Consider the following 12,155-nt stretch of genomic DNA (forward strand, 5'->3'; position numbering starts at 1 on the left):
AAGGGGAGGGAGAGTTAGTTATGCTTGGATTGGTTAAGAGTTTGAAGGTATGAGAAAAAGCTGTGAACTCCTTGAGAAGCAGGGTAGAGGAGGGAGGACGACTCCAGAGAAAAGGCAGAAAGAAAAGCATGGAATAGGAGGAATGCCTCTGCCATAAGAGGAAGGAGGTGAGGATGAGGGTAGGCAAAGAGCAGCCAGCCTATGGCAGGCTATAGGTGGGGAGGGAGAGGTGGTTTTAGACTGATACTTCTTGCTGTGAGGCAGGAGATGAAAGATCTTCTACCATGAGTGAAAGGAAAATAAGCTTGAGAAGAACAGTGAAGGATCTGAAATGGCTGTGGGATGAATAGGAAAGGCTATGACTGGGAACAGGCTCCAGCCTGTATAACACTGAACCATCTGGAAGTGAACACAACAGAAACTACACTTGCAAGGACTGAGAAGGGAAGGATGAGAAAGGAAGGATGAGCAATTTAAGGCTGCAGATTTTTTTTTTAATTTAATTTAATTTTGCCTTTTTAGGGCTGCATCTGTGGCATATGGAGGTTCCCAGGCTAGGAGTCAAATCAGAGCTGTAGCCGCTGGCCTACACCACAGCCACAGCAACGTGGGATCTGAGCTAAATCTGCGACCTATACCACGGCTCACGGCAACTCCAGATCCTTAACCCACTGAGAGAGGCCAGGGATCGAACCCATGTCCTCATGGATACTAGTCGAGGTCATTAACCACTGAGCCAGTTAACTTCCCAAAGCTGGAGTTCCATGACAGAATAACCTCAATGTATTCTGAACTAAGGGTGAGCAGAAGCTCTGGCCGTTTTTTCCAAGTCTTTAAAGAACTTGAAGTCAGATGTAAAGTTTGCTAAAATATCTCATGTCTACTACCATGGTTTGAGACACACACCTAGCAAATTAGAAGAAACATTTTCAAAATGTGCAATCCATTTCAGAGACATGAGTATTTTCATCATGTAGTTTTTATTTTAGACAAACATTATTATTTAAAAAAAAAGTTCACCTGGAATAAAATTCATTTTTTCTTAAAAAACAAACAAACAAACACAGCATCAGTATCAGTACACAGTTAATGAATTGGCTAAAACAAGATTAACCACATGACAAATCCACTTTATCCACAGGAGCTTTTTCACACTAAACTGCTGGAGCAAAAGTAAAATATGCTGAAACATACACAGTAGGATAATTCTATGGAAAAACCAGGTATTTCCCATTAGAGACGGGCAGGACTTCAGTCAAATCGTTTATGGCATTTTGCATTAAAGGGACAGTGTCAGCTGCAAACACACAAAATAAAACCCATCTTGTAAGGCCGTAGGAATGAATTATAATACAAACTCACATTTAAAAAAAAAGGTAAGAAATGAAACCAGAAGTTCTATTAGATCTTGGCAATAAGAAATGCAACTGCATATGGCACAAGCATTTCAAAAAAATGAAGTAAAATTTGAAAGCATCCCTAAAATAATTGCTTGCTAATTTTCATTTCTATAAATTTCAGTCATTTAGATTTTTTTTCGTAGTGAACATGACAACCATTCATTTTATTAGTCTGAAAAAAGACCAATTCTACTGTAAAATTGTGCCAGCATTTGAAATTTTATTAGCATATTCTGTCCCTCTAGGACAAGGAATTTCATTTTTAGACATTCTCCCACCCCTTCTGTGGATGTAACAAGAAGGAAAAAGGAATGTCCTTTCTGTTAAAACAAAAATTCTAAAAAATCTCACAGCAGAATTGAGTGCTTAAAATCTGAGATAAGTAAATTAACATAATGAAATGCTGTTTTAAATTTTTAAGCTTAGAAGCTCATCTTTAAGAACTAAATTTATAAAGAATCTAAGTCATAAACTAGAAAAGAAAGTCGGCTTAAATGTATCACTTACTGTTCACAGGAAAAACTTTACAAGCCTTAATATAGATTCTCAACATTCAGAACCTGTAAAATGGAGTTATAATCTCTTATGTAGAAATTTCTGCAAACAATTATCTATATTGCACAGCTAAATTTATTAATGGAGACAGGAAGATAATACTTCTTTTTTTGAGCTACTGGATATGACATGTATGTTCTATCCTAAACTACTACCTCCTACCTTTTCCAATGATGCCTTTAGTTCAAAACAAAACATAGAGTCTAAATTGTGTTGGATAAAGACTGGCTCACTGTTTTTCTACCAGGTATTAGAATACTAGTTAGCTACATGAGGTATAATTAAAAAATAGTCCTTCAAAGTAAAGAGTATAGTCTTCTGAAAATTTATATCAAAGACTGCATAAAATGTTCATGTAAATAGTAAGAAACCCTGCAGCACCTCCTAACTGATGCACAGGTGGATTATTTTCTCATAATCTGTCTGAAGTAAAATATAGCTAAAATAAGTTCCCAGTGAAACGTTTTACAATCAACTGATTTACATGCTACTTGGTTAGAGCACATTTTCATTGTCTGAGACCCTCAGACTCTATTAGAAAAGGTCTAGTCCAATCATTGTCAAAGATGAGCACACTGATAATAAAAGGCAGCCGCTGAACCACTAATGCTGCTGCAAAAAATCTTCATGTACCTTATCCATGAGACCACAAAAATGCTCACGCAAAACTAGATTTCTTCAGTTTCAGCAGGGAACAGACAATTATCTGTCACTAAATTCATCTACAAATAGAAAAAATAATGCACTATATGTACATTATTAAGCAAAGTGGAATAGGTACTGGGGCATTTTACCATGCAGAAAGTGAATTTCCTATGGTCTTAATTCAAATTATATACAATTTAGCAAAGCTAAATGTAAGAAAATAGCAAGGACAATTTATTTCTATATAACAGAGTATATACTCCCAGTTTGCTGCTACTTCAAAGAGCACTTTTAGACTCATCTAACTTTTACAGGCTCTTTCAAAGGGAAGTTCATGGAGACTAGTTATTAACCCATATAAGACAACAGAGGAAAGAAGGAAAAAAACAAAAGCAAAGCAGTCTGTTAAAGGGGGAAAAAAAAAAAGGCTAACCACAGATTATGTCAGTTTTGGTTTGCAGACAACCCCTGAGATATAAACCAAAGTGTTAAGACACCAAAGAGTCAGAGGTAAATTACTAAGAGAGTTACATTCATACATGGTGTCATAGCACTTGCCTTTTAGAAATTATCTTCTTACCATCCAGAAAGCTTAACTGCTGGGATCATTTTCAGAAAATTTATGAATAGGACATGTTTCTAAGAAATTATTTTTTTCATTGCAAAAATATATTTAAGATGGTAGTCTTACAGTCAACTTTCACTCAAGGAACTACAGCTTATACTGGGACACCAACAGATGCCTTTAAGCCTATAGGTGGGTCCCCTCCAGATTCCCCCCCCAACCCCGCCGCCCAAAATCAAGGAGGCTAAAATTTGTGAACAGTAAATTTACTGTACCTATCAAAAATAGCTCTGGTAGATTTTGTGCCACTAAACCGTGCACAAGTTTTCCAACAAGTAATAAAGTTTGACTGATCCAAGTATTCCAATGATACATCTTCATTTGAAGCAGAATTCTCTGTGGTAACAAACAATCCATCTCTACTTTATCTCCCAGCCTTAACTATCAAGCATGATGGCAACCTTTATGAAACAAAACAGGTCTCCTAGGAAGAATAATTATTATTCCCTAATCACCTCTTTAATACTCCTCTCTAGTGTTATGACACTGAAGGCTAGAATAACAGCAATGAATTTGGCACATGACTTAACACTAAATACCTTTTTTTATGTGACGGTTTCATCTACAAAAGGCATACCAATATCAGTGTCTGGTGAGAAAGGCAGCTAAGCTTTTGGTTGGCTTTGGCCCAAATGGTTGGACCAAGTTCTGTAACAACGAACCTGAACAGATGGAACTGGGTTCTACACATTCAACAACAGCTGTTGTAAAACTGAAACCGTGCTCGTATTTTCTCTAACGAAAAGGCAAGACTTTTCTTAGAGGCTGTGCTAGGTCTAATTACTCTTATTAAAAAAAGAAAAAAAAGGCCCAAATTAAAAAAAATCATTATCTTCACCATTACCAAGAGCTATCTCTATGAAATTGATATCCACAAGCTAATCTCTCTCTTCCTGTAAGTAAGCTTTCTGTGAACTAAGTCTAACTCTAACTCTTGTTAACTCTTGCAAACAGAGTCATGATAAGAACTGGGCATTACTACTAAATCAGCAAGCTGAGGAGCGAATCTAAGAAAAATTATATTAACGTATGCTGATGTGTGACAGAATGACATTAGGTGCTCCAATAAAACCCTAAAACGGTACATCTCTCTGCCTATGTCAAATTTCAGCTCAAAAAGTTTACACTTAAAACAGACAACAGTGTTTAAATATGTTATGCTTTAGATAAGTGAGTGACTACAAGAGATCAAACATAGGAAGGAAGAGCAAATATAAACCTCAGGAAAGGTGATTTCCAAATGCAGTTTCAAAAGATTAGGCAGAGGTAATCAATTGAAAAAGTGATTTATTCAGCTACCCAGACTCTCTGGCAAAAAGGTTAGGAATGAAGCAAAATTCTTAACAATCTGAAGAAATCAAGAAACTGTGGCCTTTGATGAATAGATGGGCATTTTTATCAACTTCTAAGACAAATTTTATCAGAATTCAATGCCCCCAATGGCAATAACATTTGGCCGTATGAATCAGACCAAATGTTCTATAATTCTAGTATGTTAACCTCTGCTTTAAATGTTCTACTCATTTTTAAAACATTCTTAAATGCAAATTTGTCTAGAACCGCATCAGACATAAGTGTGCAGAAATGAATCTCAGACTATGTGGTAACAAGGAAAGACTAACACTGATGTGCAAAGTGAAAAAGAGAGATAGCAGCTTCTGCAACACACAATAGAACAAAGGAAAAACAAGTTAAGTCCTGCACGTGTCTCCACTTCATTGCTTCCACATTTGAAAAAAGAAGCCTGTAGCTTGATGGGCCGTGAGGCTAGAATCCACCACACATCCTGTGTCGAGAGGTCTAGGTTCAGTGGTGCTCTCAGTAGCAGCCCAGTGGGATGATTCTGAGGCTGGGTGACCTGTGCTTTCAGAGAAGCAGGAGAGGGTCCTCAAGATGTGCTGCAGTCTCTCAGAAAGAGTTCATCAAAGTAGCAAACAACGGAAGAAACTGGCCTTCTTTGATCGGTTTTCTGTTATTTTCACTGGTCCGCCTGCCCCTGATGAATTGCTGTCATTCTAAAAAACAAGATAAACTTAACCAAGGAAATTTATTTCATGATTTGACCCCAATTATCTAAAAACAAAATAAAATATCAAACCATGCCATAAATGTGTCCTTAGTAGAGTGTTTAATTAGGAAGGGAACTGGTTAAGTTCTGATGCTGTTTCTTTGGAAACAGGGAATTAAAATGGGAAAAATACTTTAAGTATAGTACCTAATATATTAGCAATATATTAGTGAGGAAGTTCCTATTTCCAGTTCAAAGAAATTATAATCAAGAGTTCCCGTTGTGGCTCAGCTGGTTACAAACCCAACTAGTATCCATGAGGACTAGGGTTTTATCCCTGGCTTTGATCAGTGGGTTAAGGATCTGGTGTTGCCATGAGCTGTGGTGTAGGTTACAGATGTGGCTCAGATCCCATGTTGCTGTGGCTGTGGTGTAGGCCAGTAGCTGCAGCTCAGATTTGACTCCTAGCCTGGGAACTTCCATATGCCAAAGGTCCAGCCCTAAAAAATGAAAAAGCAAAAACAAAGTTTAACCAGTGAAAATTTAAGTCAGAAAAAAAATGAGTTAATGTGCATACATCATAATGAGGCCTATCCCTTTCATCAAGTAAGTAAACAACATAAATCAGAAAGCAAAAAAAATTTTTTTGGCCACTCCTGCAGCATGTGCAAAAGCTGCCAGGTCAGGGATCAAACCTGCGCCACAGCTGTAACCAGAGCCACAGCAGTGACAATACCAGATTCTCAACCCAGTGAGTCATGCAGGAACTCCAAGAAAACAAATGTTAAAATAGCATAATGAAAATGAAAAATTATGTCATACAAACCATTTTTCTGTTGAGTTTTGTCATTATATCTCGTGCGAGTATAAAAAATGCCTAAAAGTAAACCAAAAATTTCATTATTATATATTTATAAAATAATTAAAAACAGAAATGTAGAATTTTTCATTACTTCACTGTAAAATATATTACTTTAAGGTTTTTAACTGAGAAAAGAACATAATTACAATCCCAGTAAAGAATATTTTTTATTTTTTTGATTACATCATAAACATTTTCCAAGGTCATCAAACTGTCATTCAGCCATTCATGCAATATTTTCTGCATGTAATATCCTAACATAGCACTTGGTGAGTTATGGGTACCTTCCTTGGTACTCCCAGAGCACCTGAGAGGTAGAAGCTCTAAGGTATCTGTTTGTCCTGAGTGGGGCACAATTCCTGGTCTAGAAGATGATGAATATTACCCTAGGGATCTAAAATCTGTTTGGGCAAAAATCTCCACTTTTATTCCCAACCTCCTCTTGTTCAAATTGTTTTCACTCTTACTACCTGCAAATATATAATCTTCCATGTCTTAACATTCCAAAATCCCAACAGTTCCCACAGTTCAGCTAAGTTCCCCACTGTGGAAATCAGAACACACAGCAGCAGGACAAAACTCAGTTGCATTTTATACCTAGTTTCTCCTGACCCAAACCCAAACCAAACATTTTATTTTATTTTATTTTTATTTTTTTAGCTGCACTCTTGGCATGTGGTAGTTCCCAGGTCAAGGACTGAACCCACGCCACAGCAGTGACAATGATGAATTTTTTTGTTGTTGTCTTTTTAGGGTCGCACTGGAGGCACATGGGGGGTTCCCAGGCTAGGGGTTGAATCGCAGCTGTAGCTGCTGGCCTACATCACAGCCACAGCAATGCCAGATCCGAGTTGCATCTGCAATCTACACCACGGCGGATCCTTAACCCCCTGAGTGAGGATACTAGTCAGATTTGTTTCTGCTGAGCCACAACGGGAACTCCCTGACAGTGTTGAATCTTTAACTGCTAGGTCACTATGAAACCCCCAAACCAAACATTTTAAAAACCTATCACCCCCACCTTGTTTGTATAGAGCCAGGACTCCTAAAGCTTCATCACTTGTCTCCATGCTAAACCCTCTGTTAGGTCAGTCTCATTGCTCCCAATCACTCCCGAAGCCCCTAAAAATGTTCAGCGAAAAGGATTATTCCCAATCCAGTCAAATAGAAGCAATCTGATAACTCAGTGTCAGTGTCTCACCGTCACACTGGTTACCTGTAAGGCTGAGTTTCTAAGTAAGCCCATACCCATTTTTACAAAGTTAAGTTAAAGCTCTGGGGAAAGTGCTAACTTCTGGAAAATACCTGGCCAGAATAAGCAATTCCCAGCTCTATATTTCCATAGCTCAATGCTCTCTCTAAGCTGCAGGTATGATCAGGACATAGGACATAAAAAACACCGAAGCCTGCTCCACTAAGCCAGGGTATGGAGTTCACTCAGTGGGCACAAACCTATGTGGGCCATCCCAGTAAGTAGGCTTTTCTCCTGTCTCCATCATTAAAGCTGACTGAAGAGGCTCCCCTCTTTCTGATTAAAGAAAATTCTTTGGTGGCAAGCAGAAGGAAACAGTTTTGTGCATTTCTACGCTTGAGTAAATAAATCAGTAAAGGCTTCCTGTTTCCTAACACCCATTAGCCAACCTGAAAAAAAAGAGTGTTTGTTATTTAAAACAAAGAAAAAGTTCTGATCAGTATTCACTAGTCCATAAAGTCATTTAAGTCTCAATTTTTAGCCATGATGTCATGGTGAAGAATGAGTAGCCTGAGGATTACGTGTTTAGGAAACCAATGGTATTACTGTTAAGTAAATATACGTATTAACACATAGTACATGTATTAGTTTTATGGTCAGTTTAAAAAGTGTTTTTAAAAAAGAAAAGATTGTCAACAATTCTGCCGTGGTAAAGAAAATCTATTCTTAGGGTTTCCATCATGGTTCAGTGGGTTAACAATCCAACTAGTATCCATGAGGATGTGGGTTCAATCCCTGGCCTTGCTCGGTAGGTTAAGGATACTACGTTGCCACAATCTGCAGTGTAGGTCACAGATAAGGTTTGGATCTGACATTGCCATGGCTGTGGTGTAAGCCTCAGGTACAGCTCTGATTCGACCCCTAGCCCAGGAACTTCCATATGCTGTGGGTGTGGCCCTAAAAAAAAAAAAAAAAAAGAAAGAAAGAAGAAAAAATCTGTTCTCAGAAGACTTTAGATAATTTGGTGTTTTTTTATTGGTTTTTTTTTTTTTTGGCCACCTCATGGCATATGGAGTTCCCAGGCCAGGGATCAGATCTGAGCCAGATCCTTAACCCACTGTGCTGGGCTGGGTCTAACCTGCAGCCCAGCACTGCAGAGATGCTGCTGATCCCATTGAGCCACAGCAGGAACCCCAGATAATTTGGTTTTAACAGTTCACTTACTGAAAATTTATTACAACCACTCTCTGAAAGGAGTTCTTGTGTGGCACAGCGGGTTAAAGATCCTGCATTGTCTCTGCAGCAGCTTGGGTGGGTCACTGCTGCAGCGCAGGTTTGATCCCTGGCCTGGGAACTTCCACATGCTGCAGGTGCAGCCAAAAAAACAAAACCAAAAAACCAACAACAACAAAAAAACCAAAAACCACTCTGATAAACATATTTGCTTATTTTACTTAATGCCATTGTGTTAAAATGTATCACCCTTAATTGACTTCAAACATGTACAGGAAGGGAATCTGCTCAATAAGCTAACAGTTTAATTTGCTCTAGAGAGTGCACACATGAAAGTGATCAAGAATCCGTGCTACAGGCTACTACAGGATGACATGAAGGATGATAAATGAGCTGAGGATAAATGTGCTTGCATGGCTAGAGCAGGATTTCCAGCTTCCCAAAGGGTGAAACTGAACTTCCACTGAACTTCCATCTTCTGTTCAGTGACTCTGAATCAAGCAATTTAATACATTCCATGTGGAGGGTGGGTGCTGGAAATCTAACAAGCAGGGTCCACATAAAGGTCAGAAGCACAAAAGTTCACAAAATGGAAGTGGAGTTCCCACAAAGCTTTCACTCGGTCAGAAAATAACAAGGCTTGGGGCGAAGCTTGAACACTGGAACCTGAGACCTAATATTAGCTACGTTACCAGTCAAACATTTCTTTCTTACCTCTTCTACATTCATACTGGATTTTGCACTTGTCTCCAAGAATTTAATCCCATAGTCAATTGCTAACTGAAAGACAAACAAAGACATTTAAATGCAGTGCAGGTTTCTGGAACATAGAGAGCATTTTTAATTTTTATTTTTTTTTTACGTTTTTCAAAGTCCCAAAGGGAAAGTACTTGTTTCAGACCTCCTGTGGTTCTCAAGTTTCTTCCCTTTCTTCTACAGTATTTTAAATTTAGATATCTAACTTTATCATTAAGTAAAATGGCACTACCTCTGATCAAAACACAATAAGTACTTCCTTTTTTTCTATTATACTTTTAGTTCTCTAATATGCTTACTAGAAAAACTATAAGGAGTTCCTGTTGTGGCACGGCGGAAATGAATCCGATTAGGAACCATGAGGTTGCAGGTTCGATCCCTGGCCTTGCCCAGTGGGTTAAGGATCCGGCATTGCCGTGAGCTGTGGTGAAGGTTGCAGATACGGCTCAGATCCCATGTGGCTGTGGCTGTGGTGTAGGCCAGCGGCTATAGCTCCGATTAGACCCCTAGCCTGGGAACCTCCATATGCCTCCAATGCGGCCCTAAAAAAAAGAAAAAAAAAAAAAACCCAACTGAAATCCCTGTCAATTTGGAAAATGTCATAGAAATGAATGTGTATATATAATACTCTTTTGTTTTGCAGGACATAACATAGAGAAATGCTTATAAATGACCTTTAAAAGACATCCACAGCTTGATGAGTTTACAAAGAGTTTATCCATAATGACATAAAGCTGATGTGTAGTAAAATATTCTTAGAAAAAAAAATACTGAACAGGAAAATAATTACTGTTGAAACTTCACCTATCCTATTTTTTTTTTTCAAAGAAAATGAATCACTTTAACCTCAAAACTGGTCAATTTCACACAGATATGGAAAAAATAGCCTGAACTCAAAGCGGCAGGAATCTGAAAAAGGACCAATTTGTATCTCTGAGAAAACAGCAAATTCTTTCCTAATAAGTCATGACTTCACAATAATACGGAGTTGGAGCTTGGTACTAATTCATACTATTCATGTAAGGATTCTATCTCTTTGTTGTTTTTAATAGATTAAAATACAGGTAGTTTAAAATCTTAAATCAATAATTAAATAAAAGTAAGAAAATGAATGCTTAAGTAGATTCTAATCTTTATACATTCAGTTCAAATTTACCTTCTCCCCTCTTTCTTTTGACACTTGTCTCTTGTCATTCATATCACATTTGTTACCCAGGATCATTCTTTCAACATCTGAAGAGGCATGCTGCAGGGAGAAAATAGTATGTTATAAATACAGTCTGAGCAAAACAGTTATTCAACAGGCAAATCTTAACCTGTCAGAAACATATCTGCAAATTTAGTATGAAGACAAACAACCAGAGTTCCCACTGTGGTGCAATGGGATAGGTGGCATCTTGGAAGCTCTGGGATGCAGGTTCAATCCCTGGCTGCGTGGTGGGTTAAGAATCCTGCATTGCCACAGCTGCAGCTTAGATCTGATCCCTAGCCCAGGGATTCCATATGCTGCAGGGCAGCCAAGAAAAAAAAAAAAAAAAGAAAGAAGGATAAATAAGCTTTCACTAAATACAGGCCTGATTCAGAGAAAAAATTTAAAGATGAGAGGAGGGCAAACCTACATCATGAGGGTCCATGCAAACTTTTTCCCCAAAGGCCTGCATTCATCCTCATGTCTTTTTTGATACATGAACAAAAAGTAATAAAATAGGGAGTTCCCGTCGTGGCACAGTGGTTAATGAATCCGACTAGGAACCATGAGGTTGCGGGTTCGGTCCCTGCCCCTTGCTCAGTGGGTTAACGATCCGGCGTTGCCGTGAGCTGTGGTGTAGGTTGCAGACGCGGCTCGGATCCCCCGTTGCTGTGGCTCTGGCATAGGCCGGTGGCTACAGCTCCGATTGGACCCTTAGCCTGGGAACCTCCACATGCCGCGGGAGCGGCCCAAGAAATAGCAACAACAACAACAACAACAACAACAAAAGACAAAAAGACAAAAAAAAAAAAAAAAAAAAAAAAAAAAGTAATAAAATAAGGTTATCTAACAAAGCTTCTAAAAGTTAGCTTGGGTAAAAGAAGGAAAAATCTCCATACTGAGGGAGCCAATGGAGAAGGTATTTTGGAATCTGAACTACTTAAACAGTAAATGCATGTAGGTTAATATATAAATGTGTACGAAATTATTTCAGAGTCAGATTTCTTCTTTTTTTTTTTTCTCTTTGGCCACATCCATGGCATGTGGAAGTTCCCTGGCAAGGGATTGAACCTGTACCACAGCAGTGACCCAAGCCACTGAGGTGACAACACTGGGTCTTTAACCTGTCAGGCCACCATAGTACTCCCTCGGAGTCAGATTTCTTTCTGAAATGTACCAGAGATGTCACCTGCCACAGCGCCCCTGAGAGCAGGAGGGCCTGACGTGCCCAAGTTCTCTGTCCTAGCAGCTCAAATGCGCACTAGGGAGACAGAGGAGCCCCTTACAAAGCACCCAGCAGGGCTCTTCTCCGGTATTCACCCTCTCTCCACATTTACCTCCTCAATGTTTCTTATCCAATTCTTGATATTGTCAAAGGACTTTTCATTTGTGATGTCATAGACCAGCATGATTCCCTACAAGAGAAAAAGAAAGATTTAGTACTCTCCATATTTAAAGGTAAAGGATATAATGTCAACGTACTCCTCCTAAAACCTATGCTTAGTCCTTTTCTGTCTTTATGAAAGGAATTTATGATAAAATTTTAAAGGACAAAGAAACAAAAATAAACATTAGAAGATAAACCATTTAAAAATATCAGACATCAGATCTTTTAAAATGTGATGTTGCCTTTCATTAAATCTGTATAACAAAAGACATATTTTAGGTGCCTGTGTTTTACTTAGTAACA

At 38.5% G+C, this 12,155-nt stretch overlaps 1 protein-coding gene across 1 annotated transcript in view; it reads right to left on the bottom strand.

The window, feature by feature from the left end:
• Window positions 962-12,155, bottom strand: part of RAB8B (RAB8B, member RAS oncogene family) — a 67,372-nt gene continuing 56,178 nt past the window's right edge. Inside the window, exons 4-8 of the mRNA XM_001929029.7 lie at window positions 11,803-11,880; window positions 10,433-10,522; window positions 9,235-9,300; window positions 6,060-6,110; window positions 962-5,240 (exon numbers count right to left, since the gene is read on the bottom strand). Coding sequence (XP_001929064.4) covers window positions 5,148-5,240; window positions 6,060-6,110; window positions 9,235-9,300; window positions 10,433-10,522; window positions 11,803-11,880 — 378 coding nt within the window. The 3' untranslated portion in view covers window positions 962-5,147. The remainder of the gene's footprint in view (window positions 5,241-6,059; window positions 6,111-9,234; window positions 9,301-10,432; window positions 10,523-11,802; window positions 11,881-12,155) is intronic.

Source organism: Sus scrofa, chromosome 1 (assembly GCF_000003025.6).
Source record: "Sus scrofa isolate TJ Tabasco breed Duroc chromosome 1, Sscrofa11.1, whole genome shotgun sequence".
Lineage (NCBI taxonomy): Eukaryota > Metazoa > Chordata > Mammalia > Artiodactyla > Suidae > Sus > Sus scrofa.